This window comes from Aedes aegypti, chromosome 1 (genome assembly GCF_002204515.2).
Source record: "Aedes aegypti strain LVP_AGWG chromosome 1, AaegL5.0 Primary Assembly, whole genome shotgun sequence".
NCBI classification, from domain to species: domain Eukaryota; kingdom Metazoa; phylum Arthropoda; class Insecta; order Diptera; family Culicidae; genus Aedes; species Aedes aegypti.
In genome coordinates this window covers 191330620-191352334 of record NC_035107.1, presented here as the reverse complement: position 1 = coordinate 191352334, position 21715 = coordinate 191330620, and the positions used below count along the sequence as shown (strand labels likewise).

Here is a 21715-nt window from a genome sequence, read left to right as displayed (position 1 = left end):
GAGCTTCCTGCACGTGAGACTACAGCACGTGCACATTAACTCTAATTGAGTTACACAAAATGGAAGGGTACCAATTCCGTTGGATAATCGGGCTGTAATGCTCCTAAGCTCATGCGTGGAAGTATGCTGAATCTTTTGTTCACATGGGACATTTATGTGTTTATGCCCATGTTAAAAATCAGCTAACTGCATCACGTGAGGGGCATCTCGATTAGTTTGTCAGTTGTTCTGAAAGGAAGTTGACAACCAAGACAATGCATCGGAATTCCCCTTGACCAGAACAGCTCAGTCCCAGCAGAATAACGTTCTTAACAAATGAACGCTACTGCCTAATACAATAAATAAAACCTAATTATCTAGATCAAACTTTTGGCATCCATAGTTTATGTTCAGCAGCCTTAACCAAAACTCTCAAAAGTAAAAAATCTTCTACCCCATCAAGATAATTGAAGAGAAACCAGTTTTAACGAATCTAATGACTGTAATCCATCCACACAGAACAAACACATAAATTAAAACCTTTTTACCGGAGTGTATTTCCATTTGTCACATTATTTGGCAGTGTGCTTAACAGATAAAATGCATGATAAAATTAATTCCCTAGTCTTACCTACCTATAGGCCTCCGTCTCGTCCTGCTCTTCCAAATCCAACTCTTCGTCCTGGCCGAAACGCCTCCACGCGCCCACTCATCCCTCACTCGCCAACAGTAAACTCCGCTAAAGGTTATTCTTGATCGGGCCCGACGACAAACTGCTGCTGCCCCGAGATACAGAACACATTTTTTTCAATTTTCGAAATTTTGATTGTTTCGACAAAGTACATTTAAAATAGTAAATTAAATTGTGAAAAATAAGTAAAAATTTTTTGTACATTTGCCAACGTGACACTTTTTTGCATAGTCTTCAAAATTTTAATTTTTATCACCCTGAAATGACTTGTGAACCTTCATTTTACTATCACTATAATCATAATTATCAAATTTATGAAATTTATGAACATTTGGAGAATATTTGGAAATTTCCATGAAAATATCGAGTTAGAGAGGTAAACTTGCATAGGAAACTGAAACAGATCGCATCGAGTTAGGGAACATCGAGTTAGAGAGGTTTTCGACTTACGAGGGATCAAAGTATGCTAGATTGAAGGGACCGCGCATTCCATCGAGTTAGGGGAAATATCGAGATACAGAATATCGAGTAAGGGAGAGTTAAGTTACTACTAATTTCCTAATTGGTGATTTTTTATTCTTTCAAAACATCGGCTGTTCTTTTCGAGGTTGTATAATGGCAGTGTAAAAATTTAAATCAATGATTTTCTCTTTCATTGAGTTATAGGCTGTTCTTTCGAGTTGTACCGTTTGAGTTGAAGTTTGAGGCAATAGCGGTAAAAAAAATCGGACTGACAAAATTGTCTTGAGCGAAATTCAAAGTTGGCAGTGACTTCAAAAAAATAAATGAAAATAAGCCCCTGCATTACTTGTCTGTATTACATCTTGTCAGTATTACAATTTCCAAGAAGAGATTTGTCCTTCTTTTAGTTATCGGCTATTCTTTCGGAAGTTGCACTAACAAAGTGATTGTTGGCATCATAATTATTGACGCTTTCAACAGTGATTTTTTTCTTCTTTTATCATAGGCTGTTCTTTAGCGATTGTACTTTTGAAATAGTGGTCAGTTTAATATCAGTTAACATTTTCATCTGACATTTTTCAAACCATAGTCTAATGACATTTTAGAATATGTTTGAACCGCTCACCCAGAGTCACTCGACTTCTCACTCAACGCTCCTCCCCCTCCACCACTTCCCCCACTACTTCGTATCGTCATATCGTCTCCACCAACAACGCCTCCACCGCTCCCACTGCCCCCCAGCAGTCCACCCTTCTTCGTGGCCCGGTTCATCGTTTTCGCCACATTGCCACTGCCATCCGAAGTCTTGAACCGTCTGGCGCCCTCTACCCGTTTCAGGATCTCGTTCGAACACTGAGCCACCACCGAGTCCAGATTGTTGGTGTCGTTGTCCGACGAGCTGTTCTGTCCACCCTGATTGCTGCTGCTGCTGTTGCTATTGCTATGGCTGTTGTGGTGCAGGTGGTGATGATTGGATTGCTGTGAAGACGGCACCGGGGATCCCTCGTAGCAGCCCGAATCGCGAGGGAAGTGCCGCCGACCAAAAGGAGACGTCTGGTGGCTGTGATGGTGCTGCTGCTGTTGGCCACCGGAGCCACTGCCGCCACCACCTTTGATGTGACCCAACCGGAGGCCTTCGTCGTTTTCCGAACTCGAACCGGCCACCTCGCCATCGGATGTTGCTGTTGAAAATGGGGGAAAGGCAAGCAAAGGGTGAATTAGTTATGCGTTGGAAATGGAGACGCATGGTGCTTTTCTCTGGTTTGGCGAGCACTGAGATTCGACTGGGTCTGGGAGTATAACGCGTCTTTCAAGAAACGAATCGATTTGAGCTGCAAAATACATTATTATTATAAGCTCTTTTTCAACCGTGATGTGATAGACAAACATGTTTTCTATCAAATAGTAAAAACAGCTACTGCTAGGTATGTCACTGTTTCGTTCCGTGTTTTAGTTTATCGCTTTCAATTGACCCCAGAATGACAAATTAAATAGTCGATACCACCCTAATAAACATAATTGCAGAAAGTTGTATCTGGAGTTAAGCTCATTTTCATTAACATTTCAATTGTTGAAAGTACGGCTTAGATCAGCACACTCGTGCACATGCGCCTTGTTCAGAAGCTCGCCCAGCGTCATAGATGGTTATGATGCGCTTAGTGGCTATGTTGAAGAAATACAAAGCAGTAGGATGCAGAACTACTTTAGCACATCCATGATACACTTTGGCATGGGGGGTTTTTCTCGGCAGAATTGTCTGGAACTAAGCAGTAAGAAGCGTTTTAGTACGACGCGTATTGTGGCCTAAAATGAGCTCTGTAGCTTTCAAAAAAAAAGCCCACTGCTCAAGTGGATCAAAAGTGCCAAGAATAGGATCCGGCTTCTTATTGCATGCAGCTTATGAGGGGAAAAAACCATCATCGTGTTACAAATTTTCAAAACCAGTTAATTTGCTCATAATCGATGCAATGTTGGAGAAATTCTATCATTGCATTACACTTGCCATTTGTAATGTATTGATAGATTTTTATGCATTTTAACCTTCATCCAGCCAACATACTTTTAACATGCAAAAATACACTAAAATGTGCATAACTTATTTGTTTCTCGATGGATTTTGTTGAAATTTTCAGAATTTACCGAAAAACTCTTCTAGTTTATGGTCCAGGAAACTTGAGAATATGGTCTACGTGGTTCCGGAGTTATTCCGGATTGTCTTGGGGTACCAAAATTGGCCACATCGTCCATTCAACGGATATATCAAAACCCAGATGAGCTAGAAGGTTGGTGTCTTCGGAAAAGTTGTTCAGTAGACTAAGGGCTATCCGTCAGTAACAATCTTGAATGGGAATTTATCCGCTAGGTGGCGCCAGTTACAAATTTTCTTCAATCTTCTATATCTCAAGATCCTGATGAGCTAGAAGGTTGGTGTCTTCGGCAAAGCTGTTCAGCAGACCAAGAGCTAGCCGTCAGTAACAATCTCAATTAGGAATTTATCCGCTAGGTGGCACTAGTTACAAATTTTCTTCAATCTTTTATACCTCAAGATCCTGATGATCTAGAAGGTTGGTGTCTTCGGCAAAGTCGTTTAATAGACCAAGAGCTTGTGATTGGGAAATTATTCGCTAGCTTGCGTTAGTTACAAATTTTCTTCTATCTCCTTTATCACAAGATATTGATAAGCTAGAGGGTTGGTGTTTTCGACATAGTTGTTCAGCAGATCAAGGATTTTTGGGCAGTTGCAAATCTTAATAAAATTTATCCCCTAGCTTCGCAGCAATCCCCGAATATAAAAACGTTTGTTTGAAAAAGACGTTTGTGAGGAATTTTGTTTTTCTCCATTATGTTCACCTCCACCGATACTAAAAATACTTTCCTGAATATATTTTTCAATATCGTGAAGTACATAATTTATCAAACGAATTTTGCCATACAAAACTATTCCATATACAGTCGACTCTCCACAACTCGATATTCAAGGGTCCATCGACTAATAGAATTATCGAGTTATAGAATGTAACGAAACAAAAACTCACAAAATCTAAGGGACAAATTTGTGTATTTCTAATACGTAAATGATCACCTCTGTAAAAAAGTAATATTATTTTGTTGATGGTACTTTACAAACTATTATTTGAAAACTTGTTTCGAAGTACTCGAAAAATCACATTATTTTGACTGACAATATTTTTTTTTTTATTTTCTTGTTTTTCAACTTTTATTACAACTTGCAAGTATTTTTTCATCTCCAAACAAGAGTTAGACAACGTTTTCCAAAAAAAACAAAGATTTTAAAATAGATATCGAGTTATGGAGAGAAATTTCCCTCCCACGTGACATCGACTGGCGGAGATATCGAGTTATAGAAATATCGACTTATGGAGAGAACGATGTATGGAAATTTAAAGGTACAGAAAAATCTATCGAGTTATAGAGTATATCGAGTTATAGAACATCGAGTTGTGGAGAGTCGACTGTAACTTTTCGATGTATGTGCATATATAAGCATAACGCGTTGAGTATCAATTTTTTTGGTACAAGAATCCCCTTGCATTTTGATTATTCATGGAAATAACTTTTCACACAATCCCAGTTAATTAATGTTTTCGATATCGAGTGAAGGAACATCAACTAATGGGAGTTTTCAATAACTCAAAACTCAAAAAAATATCATCAAGTTTTGTTATCATTTACATTATTTGTTATTACTTCAGATTTACTTGTACTCAGATTGCTCTAACTTTAAACCTTAGCGTTGAGCAGCAAGTTGAGCATTTAAACCGTTGACTTTAACATTTCCGTTGGTTTGTTTAAAGGAAGATTTTTATTGCTTGAAAAAAATCCTAGAAGACCGATATTTTAGCGTACGAGGATCTTGGAATAAAATTCTTCCTAAAAAATATACGGCAGCGCCACTAAAACTCAAACCAACTTGATCCCTGTTAGGTAGATTTCAGCCATCCAATATTATTTGCCGAAAAACTAACCTTCCTGCTTATCGTGTTGTTGAATTAGATAAGTTCTATGAAAATATCAATAGTGACATCTAGAGAACAAAATTTGAATCAATTTTATCACTATCAGACAGATATATGGGCTCTGAACTGTTTGGTAAATCCTTTTTTAGCTATTTAGTATCACCAAATTCAGAATATTGGAGAGGTTACTAGCACCACATAGCGAAAGAATATTGGTCCAGTTTTCCATTTCACATGCCCTTGATCTATTGAACATCTAGTGTTGGTACATTGCCACTCAAATCTCAACCATGAGGTTCTCCCACAAAAGCAACATCTTTTGAGATATGCTTCGAAATACTCACGAATGATTTTTGGAAGCAAAATCACTTGCTCACGCTCATGCCGTCGAAAATATTCAATCATGAAACACATTGAGTTTCTGTCAAAACCCAATGTTATCGTTTACATTAGAAAGGCTCGTTATAATTCTAGCAGAAAAACAAAAAAATAGGACTCTATGTGGAAATGGACTCAGTATAGTGATTAGAACATACGCTGAAGACCTGGGATGCGACCCATCTAATCATTACAAATTTTAGTGACGACTTCCTTCTGAAGGGAAGTAAAGCTGTTGGTCCCGAGATGAACTAGCTCATAGCTCGATCTTCTTCTTGGCATTACGTCCTCACTAGGATAGAACCTGCTTCTCAGTTAAGTGTTCAAAGAGAACTTCCACAGTCATTAACTGAGAGCTTTCTTTGCCAAAGTTGCCATATTAGTATTTGTGCATCGTGTGGCAGGTACGATGATACTCTATGCCCAGAGAAGTCAAGGAAATTTCCATTACGAAAAGATCCTGGGTCTACCGGGAATCGAACAAAGATATCTTCAGCATGGCTTTGCTTTATAGCTGTGGACTCTAACCACTCGGCAAAGGAAGGCTCCACCAAAAAATCTCGTAAATAAAATATAAGGCTTTGAGTGAAAAAAAAACATAATAAACAAATTGATGATCCAACTCATGTATTGTGGCCAGGGATTGAATCCTGAGAAAATTGAGAGAATCTCTCACGTACCGCTCTCTGTAACTATCATAACATACTGCACATTATGAGAGACGGATTTTATCATCGCTCTCTCTTTGGAGCTCTCGCTCGCTGCTTCCATTCATCAGACTTGTTACACCTTGCGATACAATGACGATCGTAGACCGCAACAGATGGGATGTTTTTCTTTGCTTGCTTTGATCGTGCTTCATACTCAAATGAGAGCGAATTCTGCAATGCCTGATTGTGGCTGTTGAGCTGCGTAAGTTACAAATCAAGCGTGAAAAATCTCGAACATAAAATATGAGAATTTAAAATTTTCGCCACGATGTGAACAACTTTTCCGAAGACAAACTGGAGCCACCCAACATTGATCTGCTTGTTAACTTTTGATACATAAAATTGAAGATAATTTGTAGCTAACACCACTTAGCGGATAAATTCACAATTAGATTTGTTGCTGCCAGATAGCCCTTAGTCTGCTGAACAACTTTGCCGAAGACACCAACCTTCTAGCTCATCTGGGTTTTGAGATATCCGTTGAATGGACGATGTGGCAAATTTTGGTACCCCAAGACGTGGACCATATTCTCAAGTTTGCTGGACCATAAACAAGAAGAGTTCTGAAAATTTCAACAAAATCCATCGAGAAACAAAAAAGTTATGCACATTTTAGTGTATTTTTGCATGTGAAAAGTATGTTGGCTGGATGAAGGTTAATTGCTGACGATTGAATGATGGATCCTTGAGACTTAAGGTGAAGATGAATCGAAGCCAAAGTACAAATTTTCAAAAGCACGGATCTGGAGAACCAAACATCCGATTGAGCTGAAAAACTAATCGATTGGTCTCCACCAGCTAGTGACCAATCGATTAAGTTCATCTTCACCTTAACAAATCTCCAAGATACAACCTTCTACAATATTGTTCGCTATGATATCAAGAAGTGTTTTAAACATTCTGGGTTCATTGAACGCGATCAGTAATCCGGAATCAGTAATCAGTAATCAGTAATTGAGTAGAATCAGTAACGCGATTCCTAAACCAAAGAGTAGAAGGTGTGCTGTTTCCCATATGTTTGAGCTGGTAACCCCACATTGTGATAGTACTACACGACACTGAAGACGGCCTTACAGTTGAGGTCGAAATACGCGTATCTGTCAAAGGATACAAACTCTAGTGGAAATAAATGGTATAGTACTAAATTCGTTTTTTTCATCTACTTAACCCCACATTAATTTCAATTCAAATGCGCAGCTCATAGAACGACCAAATGAGCTGAAATTTTCAGAAAGTCTTCCACTAACTCTAAAGTATAAACCTGGGGGGTACCGCGTGGAATTATACAACTTTATTTTTCTCCCGTACTGAGCTGAGCTAGTCTAGTATGCATTATATATGCAAGCATGCATATGTGCCTACGTTTACAGGCACGGTTAACGACGTACTTAAACCGGGCGTTTTACCTCGCAAAAATTACAACTGCAGTTAATCAATCATTTTTTGAAAATTTCAAGATTGTTTTTGAAGGATCACCACAGATTGAAAATTTTTAACAAAATTTTTATTTTATGAGACAACAATTTCGGGACTTAAGTATAACTGTGGAATAACTTAGGCGTCAATGCGCTAAGTCATTATGGTTTCCAACTCCAACGAAGAATACTAAATGTTAAGGTTTCTCTAGATTGTACATTGTTATGCACTGGGAGATACTTACAATCAAGGTCATGCAACAATTGCACTGCCGCTAGTATTTTGGCACGATGCTCGGTATTTCCAATTCCTAGGTAATCTAAATCGGACGGTTCCAGTTCTTTGAACAACTCCAAGTCTTCGTACCTGTGAAACAACGAGAAAATGACAAACACAGATTATCAGATATTGACCTTTCCGAATCAAAGAACCACATACCCATTCAGCACGAACACCGAAGTATACTCCTTAAGTCCTATCCTTAACAGCAGTTCTTCCACGCTGGTGGGACAACTCGTGGGCAGTCGATTCCGACTAAGCAGCTTCCCGGTACTGTACGGCTTCACCGGGTGGTCCGGCAGCACTTCCACGCTGATAAATTTAAAATGTCCTAACCGCCCATTGGCATACCCTCGCCACACGCCGGATGCATTCATCGATAGCACATCGATGATATCACCTTTCTGTCGAGAAAGAAAAAGATCCACAAACGATTTCATAAATGTCCGGTCCCAAGTCTAAAGTAAATCCCTTCGTCATACCTTAAACCTTAAAGCTTCCTTATCGTACGGGTTCGGATTACTATCGATTAGGGCTATCGCCCGGCAAATTGGAATCATCGTTGTTCGGTCCTCCGCCGAGAGCGAACTGTGTGGACTGCCTGGCCGGACCAGGGCTTGTGTGCCTAAACGATACACGATGAAGCGAGATGGGAAAAAAGTTGTGTTACATACATTGTATTACACTCGTCCGAGGATTGCACAAAAAAAGTGCCAAAATTGGAAACTCACTCGATCCCGATGCACTGGGAAGGCTCTCGACGGAACTGGCAGAGTGCTGGAACGTGGTTTGGTCACTGATACTGTCGAGGCAGTTGCTGTAATCTCTATTATTTCGGCTGCTGGCATTCAGCAGATGGTCCTTTGGTGATGTTCTAGCGTCATTGGACTGGAAAATGGGGCACAAAACCGGACGGGGATGCAAAAAGAAAGTGGAACGAAAATGAGAATTACGGGTTTTTGGCATTTCCGCTCGCTACGGTGCAGATTTTTTGTCTCGTCTCAGAAGTGGTTATGGCCTGTTGGGAGTAATTAAGTGATCCACTTCCGGTGGGAAAATAAAATAAAATTATGGGGCTCTAGACCAATCGCTGCATCAAGATTCAACACCAATAGTTCTCCGGGTGTTTAAATGGGAAGATTGAGGTCAGATGATCGTTTGATGCTTTGAAATACTATTATTAAATAGATCATCGAAAATGCCTAAATACATATATACAATTTTTGACAAGTGACTAGAAACACAGCTTTTTTATAAATACTCGATTCATATGTATTTTCAATAAAAAAAGGTCAAGTAATAGAAGATTCAAAAAATTGTAAAGTAAAATTATAAAAGCTTTTAAAAATCTTCAAATTTGTAATAGGCGAGAAGCCCACTATTGCTCTGAATCACTCTATATGAAATCTTAAACAATTGGTGAGGGAACTTCCGTTCATTTTGTTGGTTTCTTTGAAAGCCCAATAATTTAGCGATGCCTTTACGCAGAACTATGTGTAGCATGTGGTAGCGAAGCCTCAAAGTTTTGCGCTCCAATTTCAAATAAACTTATAGTGTGCCGAAAAGCTTCACATTCGCAAAAGCGTGGCACATGTAAGTTTTCCAATGCGATGCTTCGCATCAGACGGCAAACAAAAAGACGTCGACTCTTAGTTGGGATTTCATCACATCGTCATATTTTCTCAGAAAATCAAGCGTAATGAAAAATGAAAAATTTACATGAATTCTGAAACCAAAAAACGTCTATCTCTGTTCGTTTTGCCAACGGCAAAAAGACAAGTTCTTACGAATTTCCTTACACCAAAGTAACAGCTGCCGACGAGATGGGAGAATGGCGGCGGAAACTTCATTATAGAGCACAAAAACATCACACTCAAACTGCGTTCAGACTGCTATTGAAGACGAAAGCTGGAAGGAACGATCACACCAGGACAGACTGAACAAGTCTGAATCTTGCCGTCAGAGCGGAAGCATTTGCACTATTTAAGGATGCCAAATCAACCGAGGAAGGAAGGAAAAAATTTGCCATAAATCGTGGCAATGAAGCAAGAAAAGTGCCATAAGTCAAATGATGAAGTTTGCAGAACAGAGACAAGAAAGAAAACCAATGTCGAAAGGAAAAGCCACCCCCGTTATAGCTACTTACATGATGTACTAAAGCTATTTGTTGACTTATCGTTAAATTTTTATTGTGCGACGCCGCTGCCGCCAGCGACGATGATAGATTGTTCCGATTCTTGGCCGCCTTCAGGTTCTTGAGATTGTTGACTCCATTCTTTGTACTACCGCTGCCACCACCGATTCCCAGTCCTCCTCCTCCTCCCCCGCTGCCTCCACTTCCAATGCCCCCGGAGCCATTACTCCCGGAACCGAGCGTCCCGAGGGTCCCACTTTGGCCACTTTGACTGCCAATCCCAGAGCTGCCCCCACTGCCGCCGTTTTGGTGTAGAAGGTGGTCCCCGACTTGGAGCTGATGGTGGTGATGCTGGTGAGCTGCCGCCAGTTGCTTCTGCAGCAGAATGTCGTCGTACTCCGAGGATGGCGTTGGCGATGGCGAGGGCGATTCGTCTCCCAGGCCACCACTGAGTGTGCGATAGCGGGCAGTGCAATTATTTGTGCCAATCTGTAAGAAATGACGGGAAATTCGCGGGAAAAGAAAGAAAAAAATAGGAATAAGTACGCCGTACATTACAAACGCGCTGCTGCTGCTGCTGGAGCAGTCCTTGTTAAAGGAAGGAACCCAGTGGCGAAGAGAAATATGGTGCTACTTGTACTGCTGCTGGCAAGTCGGTATTATGAGAGACGATCTGGGAATATAGAATCGTTTACACTGCTTCCTTGGAGGGTTTGTGGCGATGCATGGGTAGGGTGGTGTGAAAGGAAATGTACGATGATAAATGAAGAGATAAATTTATTATTATTATTTGAATTTTATCATAATATTTAATGCAGAAAATTGTCTGACTGCAATGTGCAGTGAGGGAAGTTCGTTATCGCATCATCGGATAGTAAAACATGACACTTGATCGTTCTGAATAAGATTTGTTTTAAGATTTGAAGCTCCATCTGATTACAAAAGACTAGTTGATTGTTATAAAAAAAAAACATTACAGTGCTGTTCGTAATAATAGCATGTAATTTGTTTATGCCGAATGGTCTGCCCCTTACTCGCATATCAGTTCCATTTGAATTTTCATCACTTTTGAGATTTCTTCGTGAATCATGTTTATTATTAGTGTACTTCTAGGTATCAGACCTAAAATTATATTTTTGTATGAACGAAATGCAAAAAAAATATCAAATCAGGTGCGTCCCATATTGAAAGTACCCACATAACAGTCCCACTAGTAGTTTACGATGGAATTCAAGCAAACCTCTTCCTGTTATGATTTCTATAAGCTTAGCTCGTAATTTTCATCCCATAAGAGAAATACTACAAATTACAGTATTTTTAACCATCATTATTCTATAACAAATATTTTTATTGCTTGAAATAATTTATGGTGCGCTAAGTGATAGAAAAAATATCTAAATGTTAAACCTTATGAGAGCCTAACTAAAAATAAGATAAGTAGCTACCCTCCAAGTCAAACTTACTGCTGTGATTGCCCTCGTCTTCTGACCAATTATCACAAAATCTTAGGTAGGTTCATCTTCCAACGACGAAGGAAAAGCTTTTTGGGCCAACATGGGAATACGCAAATTACCACTGCAGCGCACTGGTATCGTCAATTGGTCAAACTATGCATGAGCCATATCCAATGCTGATAAATGAATAGATCCAATAAGAAGGCAGCATTATGGGTTTCTAAGAACTGTCGAATAGCTCTGCCGAAATCAAGCTAGATAATACTTGCCCGCCTGAGTACTGTGTTTCAAATCCAATATAAACGTGCTGCAGGTGAATCCAGATTACCTTTCCTATCGGTCGGTTGCAACGCTTTCATCAAATCCAGGAATGTCTTCAGGACTGTCACTATTCAACGTTAAGTCTAATATTTTACAAGAAGTATTGTAACTAGAAGATGAGAACCCTAATAGTAGCAAAAGTAAAAGTGCCATGGAATCTACAGTAAACTTGGCTCTAGATGTATTAAGGTGCGCGGACTGGTATGCGGGTATATTTGAATATCATGAGAAAAGTACTCGGATAACGAGTCCCACTTGCAAGTATCTTGGATTTGTACATAAAAAACAAATGTATTAACAATATTATGGTTACTGATCATTTTCTTATACTCTAATGATAATGTGTTGATGGATGGCACTAAAATTTTCTGCTGTGGGCAGAGGCGTTACGATTTTTTTTGCGATAATGTTCAGTTGCGTTTTTCTTGACATGATGATTTTCCTAATGGGACTGTATTGCGAGTATGGGCAGTGGTAATCTTGCTGTACCTTTGGCCCTTAATGTGCAATGGAGTTGATGTTTTTCCTCTAAAGAAGTACAAACAGTTTTAATTTTTTAATGATAGTTTGTATCTGTCTACCTCTTGATAAAACACTTTCGTTATACCAGATCGCAATTGGCTACGGCAGCAGGGACAAAAGTCCAGGGGCTTAACGAACCCCTCCAGGACCTCTGCGAATTGGGGAGTTGCCCAGGATGTGGTGGAGTTCACAGTGGGCTCTGATGAACCTTCATAAAAACCACAAAAATCAGAATGCAACTCTGTCAAAGCGACCGGTGCCTCTTAAAATACCAAAGCACCCTAGCCCAAACTAACATGAGTGCCAATCAGCACATCAGGATTGATACTAGTAAGATCCTGATTATGGCATAGTAGTCGCGATACAAACGGACAAGGCATGGAACGAATAGGAGTGCTTCGAGTACATTGGGACCATAGCCAGTACGGCTCCAATTATGTAAGGGTACGCCCTCCTAACGAAAAACTGCTCTATACTTCTCAAAGATCTTATATGCGAAACATCAGTTTTTCGAGGATATTAAAGATATGTGACCATATTTACGTGTTAAATAAGCCTTAACTCCTTGAAAATGAAGTGGGGCGTATTGCCCGGTTGGGGCGCATTATACCAATTTACCCTACTGGCAGCGCACGACTAAGGACAAGTAACGGTATATGTACTGGATAATATGCTTTGACACGGCGTGTATATGAGAAAAGTTTATCACAAAAAAATAGGCATCGCTAAATCTTTCACCATTCGAAAATATAGGGCCAAATGTAACGAGCGGATTGGTTTCTTAAACGCCAGCAACTTAAGCGCCACTTCCGAAAAGGGAAGGTTGCAGACGCACGTTCTAGATTCCGGCCAGAAACTCTTTCTAAGGGCGGGTTTTACGCTTGACTCAAACGCTTGAAAAACACTTGGTTTGTTCCTTCAGGGAGAAACCCAAACCATTAGCAAAATCCAACTAAGCCACAAACAAAACCTATGCCAAAATGTATTTAAAAGCGCCCAGCCAATTGAAGGGCATTGAAGGTCAACCCGTTCCACTTGAGGAGAGACAACTATCACCATCTGAACGCAAACACTACTGTTTGAAGCATATTGAGCGAGTCGTATATTGGTACCTGATATCTCCTAACAACCTAGTCCCGGGACGATCGCAATGGATCCTCTAAACTGTACATGCTATTACAATTTCTTCTCTTAGTCTACTGACCTGTTCACATGCTTTGTAGTCGCGGTACTGAAGCACTGCAATGACCTATCGGATTGACTCCAGTCAAATCGACCGCGACCGTCGTATCAAAGTAGCCGATGCTGGTTCGGCTCCACCAGCGCGAAGGGTTTATCGGAAGCAATTCCGAATTGAAGCTGGAGCGTAACGGTTCTGATCGGGCTCCTACCGATGACGGCGTCGAATGGATCTCACCCAAAGCTTGGGCCAGTTACAAGGGTTCCCAACTGGCGTTCCCTCTAATCTGAGTCCGTAGTACTTGACGGAAGCTTTGTCACGGGAGAGGCTCTCACGCTCCACGAGCCGTGGGGGGTGGTAGAGTCGCAGAGCGGGAAGGTGAATGCACGTTTTTCCCACCTCGGAAAATGTCTTGTGCTTGGTGACACGTTCGTCGTTTTCGGAACTCGCGTGGGATCTTCTGGACCGTCGTACTGGAGGGTGGTCGGTATTAGGGGCCGCAATTACTCACTATGTCGTTCGACGGTACCGAATGTGTTGGTTCCTCGTGTCGCTATTGGGCCCAAAGAAAAACCCACGTCAACGTGGGCTTTCCGCCTGGTTGACGTGTCCGATTAGACCACGGATTTAACTACCACAATTTAATCAATTACCTGATAAGACGGCCAAACTTCGAGCAAATTATCGGTTTGATTTCTAATTGGTTCGATTACACGTGCAGCTCTAAAATAATCATAACGGGTAAGCAATGGCTTCTATTAACCAAACTACACGTGGTCGTCACCTTTCTAACTATCCCCTTCAGCTTGGGCTTCACTTGGGAAACCACAAGAGGGAGCGCACAATTACACTGTATGTCTATACTTTTTCTCTTAATTGGCACTATTTTCACATTTTTCCTTGAGGATTACATATGGCATGATAATCCTATTATTCACTTTTTAATCAACTCTAGCTATTCCAAAACGATCCGATGATAATCGTAGTCCAAACTCAAGTGAGTAATTTGATTCTTTTGTAATCGCCTAGATCGCGTGATCTTATTGTAAGTCGCAACGGTTTTGTCTCTTCGTAGGTGGTATGAGCTATCTCCCGCATTCCGTGGTGGAAAAACTTCACAACCACTGAGATGCTGGGAGGCAATCTGCAAATCTCTTCATGAACGATAAACCAGAGAGTTTCGTCGAAGCGGAGCCGCATTATTTCTCGCGTTTCGTGAGTACTGCAGTTTTCGCCTTTCACGTATAGACGGCGCTATTCGTATGCTGGCAGTTTTTTTTTTAATTTTGAACGGGTTAGGGTTTACTGGATAGGAGTATCGTTACAATCTTTTATTTGACGTGCTCCCCAAAAAAATCCATCGAGGGATCTCGAACATTTTTTTTTATTTTAAATTTTTGTTCTTTAAAGTACATTATTTTTTAATGTAATCATTGTAGAAGACAGTTCCGTTGGTCTCAAGCTCGATTAAAGTTTCAATTCCATATAAAAACCCATGAAATAAATATACATTAATATAAATAAGGTTTCATTTTGTGAAAAACAAAACTGTCCAATGTGATTTGAAGGATTTAATGAGCCATAGGACACATATTCGATTAAAAATTTTGGAAGTTTGACTGTTGGACACTTATTCGTACTGTGGAAGTATATTGATTCGAGCACTGTTTCCTTTCATTGGAAGAATACATTAAATTTCTTCTTCTTCTTCTTTTATCTGGCATTACACCTCTGCTGGGACATAGCCTGCTTCTCAGCTTAGAGTTTGTTGAGCACTTGGTTATTGATTGATAGTTTTCTTTGCCAATCAACCGTAATTCCATAAATGACTTTTCTTATTGGTTAAACATATTAATGAGGTACCCCGGAGAAAGTGACAATCCAACGACTTTTTTAATAGTATTGAAATCATTTTGATGTTTTTAACATATAATTTCAAAATTTAAAAAGAATATAGTGGAAGATATTTTTTATTTAGCCAATTGCATTTTTTTTGGACTATTTCATGAAAACAACATCAATTAAGTCGCTGCATTTATTAGTCGTAGCAAAATGAGCTCCTTTTGCTGCATTGTTCATTACCTTTTGGAGCTTTTTGGGAGGTTTGCGATTATATCGACGCAAAGGTCTGCCTTGAGCGTGTCAATAGTGCGAGTTTTTCTAGGATATACTTTGCTTTTCAAATAACTCCATAAACAAGTCAGGAGGAGTCAAATAAGATTTCCAAAATCAAATCATATGTCATTTTTTTTTATATCAGATGTACATTAAATCTCCGTTGCAGAAACTGATAAAAATGATTTGCAGTTAGACAAAGAGCGCCGTATCAACCAAGATCTTTTTCACGGATTTGTGATTGGACATAGGGTGCAGAGCTACTTGGGCACTTCCATGATTCACCTTGGCATGGGGGGTTTTTCTTTCAAAAATATCGAATTTCTTCGACTGTTTCGTATTGTTTGAAAAAAAAAAAAATGCCTCAATGTTTTTTTTTTGGCGCGAACGCTGGTCCAAACTGTTACTACTTGGTCATGGAATGGTGTTTCTTGAATCTGGAATAGATTTTCTGTTCCTCAAATGGGGCAGTTCTGCTTATTTGTGAAGCCGTATGGTGCCTGTTGACCACGATATATGCCATGATATAAAAGTTGAGTTAATACAACTGCTAGACTATTTTCATTCCAAAGAGTCACTATTTTCGCATGTTGTTCGGTATAAAGTTATTAATGTTTAAAAGTGTACCGAATTGACGTTTCCCAAAAATGTCCAACCAAATCAATCGATTAATAAATGTCAAAGTTATTAAATGTTCACGAACCGCCATAAAAGATGGCGCATCCTGTATGCTATCACAAGGTGACTGATGCATTAGATATTAAAAGTATTTGGAACTGAACTTCTTACTGGTAAATTTACTGAATTACTTATATGTTCCACTTGCCCTGTTCTATCATCTAGCATATAAACTGCCTTTCTACACGTTCTATGTAAACATTATGGGCCGCGGGACAAAAATACGTCAAACGGCAGTCAACCATTATACAAAATGAAAAACACAGTTTCAACGCTATTGAAGGAATTACCTCCTCTCTATTATTTTTTTCACTAGAAACTAGTAAATCAAGCATCTTTGTGTATCATTAATTGTGAAAAAGATGAAAATATTAAACAGCACCAGAGCTTAATTTCGTATCAATCGTTTTCAGCTTGAATTTGTACGGAATTTATCACTGATATGTATTTGAAGGAAAAGCTACGTTAAGTTGTTATGAATTACTTTTTTTCCAGGATGATTGGTTCAATCAATAGAAATATAAGTAGTAGAACGCTAGTGGCGCTGTTATCACAAAATAGAATTATTTTATTATTACTTACTTATGAAGGTTTTGATTGCTTGTTTAGTGCCATGTTGCAGAGAATGTTTTATTTTGGTCGAAAAAAATGATTTGACACTTATAGACCCGGTACTCATGCTGTCAGAGCGTGACAAACTAGATGTTGGTCACACAAACAGTCGCGACATTAGCGTTCTACGGCTAATGCTTCTACTGTTCGATCTCATCGGTACACATAATATGAAAAAAAAAATGAACGATTGGCGAAACAAATTCTCAATTAATGAGTAACCGAAGAACTCAGCCGAGAAGCTAGCTTTGTCTCAATAGGGGTGTAGTTCCAGACTGAAGAAAAAGAAAATTCATGTATTCTAAGTATGAAAAGAAACAGTTATACGCTAGAATTAAACACACACTTGAATCAGAATGCCGATCAAATTTCGGTCTTTTGCTGACAGCTCAGTAAAAGTGACGTTTGATGTTAGCGGCACTCAAAGGTTCTGCTTTTAATAAACTTGATTTGTTTCTTACAAATCACATAAAATTAAATTGCTGACCGAATGGCTATGCGAATTTCGGAAAAACAATGAAAATAAGTTGAACTCAACTGAGTGTATCCTTCACTGTACGAATAAGTGTCCTATGGCTTATTTAATCCACAAGATCACATAGGACAGTTTTGTCCATTACAACATGTAACCTTCTATCTTTGTTTTGATAACTTTTATTTGAAATTTAGCGCGATGGTAGGCGCTTGAGAGAACAAAATACTGCCTTTTACCATGATTATATTTGAAAATAATGTACTACAAGGAACAAAAATTTAAAATAAAAAAAAATGTTCGGGATCCCTCGGTGAATTTTTTTGGGGAACATGTCAAATGGAAGCTAAAAACTTATATTTTCGAATGGTTAAGGATTTAGCGATGCCTATTTTTTTGTGATAATATTGTTCTACCAGACACGCCGTGTTGAGACTGACAGCGGCGACATTCTACTCCCTTAGTAGGGTCGGGTGACACTGCACTATGGTTCGAAGGCGGTCAAACCCCCAAAAATCAAAGTTGTTTTCTTCGAACGGCAATATTTTTCCCGACTTTCTTAACATATTGGTGGTTTAAATCCAAAGTTTGGAGCAGATTCATTATATTTTTAATTTTATACAACTATTTGAGTGGACCGTGGGCATGATATTTTAAGAAAATTTATAATAGTGATCCATAATTCACAAACTATTTATGAATTTAAAGAGAGCTCAAACCGCCATGGCATCTTCAGAGAAGTTGTTTGTAAATATACACCCCCGTGCATAAGTTTGGGTTCACCCCCTAAAAAACATGCAAAAGTGTTAAGTCCATATCTCTGTGATTACACGTCCAATTCAAATTCTTTAAGCCGCATTCGAAAGGCAAAGAGCTATTCTTACTTCGTATGTATTTTTCCAAAATCATTCTTTGAACTTTGTATACTAAACTTTTACTTAAAGTTGTGACATTTTTCGAAAAACACACTGAAAAAACATTACTAATTTCCTCAGCATTGGATCGACCAAAATTTCAAAACATGGTGTCTTTAGAATTGTTATCTTATATTCTATGAAGAGCACTCATGAAATTTCTGCGGAAAAATCTGAAAAGTATTCAAAATCAATGAATCAGTCAGTCAAGTTATCGTGCAAAAGTTTGGGTTCACCTGAACTTACTTAAATCTGTGAATTCTCAAACCAATCATGTATGCTCCATTATTTGCACTCAAAAAGCTTTAAACTATTAAAATAGGTTGAAAAATGGCAGAGATATTGACAAAATTGATGTGCGTGTGGCTCAGGTGAACCCAAACTTTTGCACGATGACTTAACTGACTGTTTCATTGATTTTGAATACTTTCCAGATTTTTCCGCCAAGATTTCGTGGGGTCTCTTCAAAGAATATGAGATTACGATTCTAATGACACTCTGATTTAAAATTTAAGTCGATCCAATGCTGAGGAAATTAGAAATGATTATTCATTGTGTTTTTTGAAAAATGTAACAAGTACAGGTCGGACTCGATTATCCGGAGACTCGATTATCCGGGGACTCGATTATCCGGGATTCGATTATCCGGAATTTTAGACTCGATTATCCGGAATTTGTTTTTTGATGTTCTTGTTTTTCCATTTTTATGCATAAATCTGAGTTAATTTGGTATATCAATATACAATATGAATGGTTTTGCAGTTTTAAACGTGTTTAAGAAAAGGGGGGTTTGAAAAAGTGTTTTTTGTGTATGCTGGTCATTTTTTTTTTTTTTTTTGACGTAGAAGTACGTCTTTCTTCTCTATACAGGAGTGAAATTGGAATTTCAAAACCAGGAGCGTTACGTTGGCATGAAATATTTTAAACGTTTATAACTTTGCACTGGCTTAACGAAATTTCTTGATTAGCACCTCAATTGAAAGCCAAGACATCAAAGCTTCATGTCGTTTACTTACTGAATCCCACATACCTGTCTAAATAGTTTAATAACTGTTTTAAAAGAGAACGTTGATTTCAAGAAAATCTATAAATAGGGGTGGCTAGAGAAAATTTGACGTCATTTGCTTTTCACTCTCCGATTGGCTCGCATCTCAGCAGGCGACAGATCGGCTTGCTCTGACCGGACGTGCTTTTCAGGCACAGACATCGATAGCGAAGGACGCCCCCGTTTGTCTTGCTTCGCTCAAATCAAACTGTCGAGCGAGCGAGAGAAGATGCCGTCCGAAGCTAAAGCCATCACCGCTGCCGCCGCCTAGAAGAAGAAGAGGAAGCAGTCCATAGGAGAAATTGCGGTCGAACTGTGAACACGGTCGGGCGAGTCATTCTCGCTTTGTGGTTCACCGCTTGTTTGCGTTCACCCAGCCATCGTCATCGCCGCCGCAAATTTCATCGGTCGAGAAGCTGTTGACCCGCGCTTCAAAATTTCGACTCGTGATGAAATCATCATTGGTGGTCAAAAAGCAATCCCGTTAGGAGCAAATACCAGAAGCCCCCTGAGTTTTGCTGGTCCGAGCAGTGTTAACTATCCGTAACAACATCGAAGCTAACAAAGCCATCGGTTCTTTTCAGAGCCATCAAATTTGTGGAAAAGAGTTAAAAGAGAAATATTTCCGATTTTATTTATAACTTCTAATATTCCTAAATCAATTTCACAGCTTCATACAAAATTTCATTTGTCACGAATAATTTATGACTCAACCATTTCAGATTGTACTCGCGGACGCTGCTGCAGTGCCGTCGGGGTGAGTGCTCAACATTTCACAACGATTGCAAAATAGAGTGGCTATTCCAACAGCGCCTTTTATGTTCCATATTTTATGGGAACACTTTGATTAGGAAAATTATCCCATGTGACAAAATTGCGACATATTTAGAATGCTTTTGAAAAGACATTCTCATTGAACAATTGTAATAATTTTGGCACCCATGGATCAGAAATTTACCGCCATAATAAAGAAAACTATTAATTATCAATAGCTCGTATTGAGTATTTAGGGAATGCCAATCATTCCAACAATTCATGTTCGACCAATTTCTCACATAATAGTATTCCCCGCAATTTTCAAGTAATTCCAAGCACAACACATTATTGGCACATACCCATTTCCCAGATTGGTCGTTCAGAAAGCGAAGAGCACAAAAGGGAGGAGCATCATCTGCTATTCCAAGGTTATAAAACATGCTGCCTTCGTTGGATTCAGTTTCATTCCATTTCCGCTTTCGAGCTGGTAAGAGCTCCTCCGAACTTGCTTAGCGAGAAGTACCTCGCTGCTAGAAGCTTGCTGAGCTGTTAATCCAGAATCTGGTTTGTGAAATCGCTCAAGATTTCAAGATTGAGCTACGTTTCCAGATTTCAACTAAATCCCTGTGATCCGCTACCCTGTTTCTGTTGTGCACCCATGAATTATTCAGCTGGTTTGTTGAATAAACAGAGAACTTATTCACATCTTCTTCTTCTTGGCATAACGTCCTCACTGGAACAGAGCCTGCTTCTCAGCTTAGTGTTCTTATGACACTTCCACAGTTATTAACTGAGAGCTTTCTTTGCCAAAGTTTCCAGTTTTGCATTCGTATATCGTGTGACAGGTACGATTATACTCTATGCCAAGGGAAGTCAAGAAAATTTCCATTCCGAAAAGATCCTGAACCGACCGGGAATCGAACCAAGACACCTTCAGCATGGCTTTGCTTTGTAGCCGCGGACACTAACCACTCGGCTAAGGAAGGCCCCAACTTATTCGCATGCATTTGCAACTTTTTCGATTTTCCATTCAAAATGACCAACTTTGGTAAGTTAGATCTCAGTTATTATGGAAATATTTTCGAATGAAACTTTCACAGAACATCAGATGTAACTTGAATTTTAACATATATTTTTGAATAATTTTTCCAATCACAAGTTTATAAGTAATAACGGTTTGACTAAACTGTAATTTTCGACGAAAAATTCAAAACTTTTTATCTTAAAATTTCATAGCCTTACACAAAAACTGTCTTCAGCAAACTTATTCATCTCGTCAAAGTCTACAACTTTGCTGAAGATACCATGAAGCTATTCCTTCAATATGTTTAGTTATGTCAATCATAAAAAATCGTCAAAATATTCACTTTAGTCAAACCGTAACTGCTTTTCAACATGTGATTGGAAAAATCACTCAAAAACATATGTTAAAATTTAAGTTATGTCTGATATTCTGTAAAAATTTCATTCAAATCGGTTCATAAATAACCATAAAGATATGGTTTATCAAAGTTGGTTATTTTGCATGAAAAATCAATAGAGTTGCCTTTTTTTCTCAGCGAAGAATTACACCATCAACGAAAATAGCGCGAAAGCAATAACCAATCGCGTGCGAGTAAC

The 21715-nt window shown here is 39.0% G+C and overlaps 1 protein-coding gene across 1 annotated transcript in view; it reads right to left on the bottom strand.

The window, feature by feature from the left end:
• Window positions 1–512: 512 nt before the first annotated feature.
• LOC5577501 overlaps window positions 513–21715 on the bottom strand; it is an 833563-nt gene continuing 812360 nt past the window's right edge. Inside the window, exons 13-19 of the mRNA XM_021855744.1 lie at window positions 10039–10515; window positions 8624–8780; window positions 8375–8517; window positions 8052–8296; window positions 7858–7979; window positions 1754–2313; window positions 513–762 (exon numbers count right to left, since the gene is read on the bottom strand). Coding sequence (XP_021711436.1) covers window positions 1754–2313; window positions 7858–7979; window positions 8052–8296; window positions 8375–8517; window positions 8624–8780; window positions 10039–10515 — 1704 coding nt within the window. The 3' untranslated portion in view covers window positions 513–762. The remainder of the gene's footprint in view (window positions 763–1753; window positions 2314–7857; window positions 7980–8051; window positions 8297–8374; window positions 8518–8623; window positions 8781–10038; window positions 10516–21715) is intronic.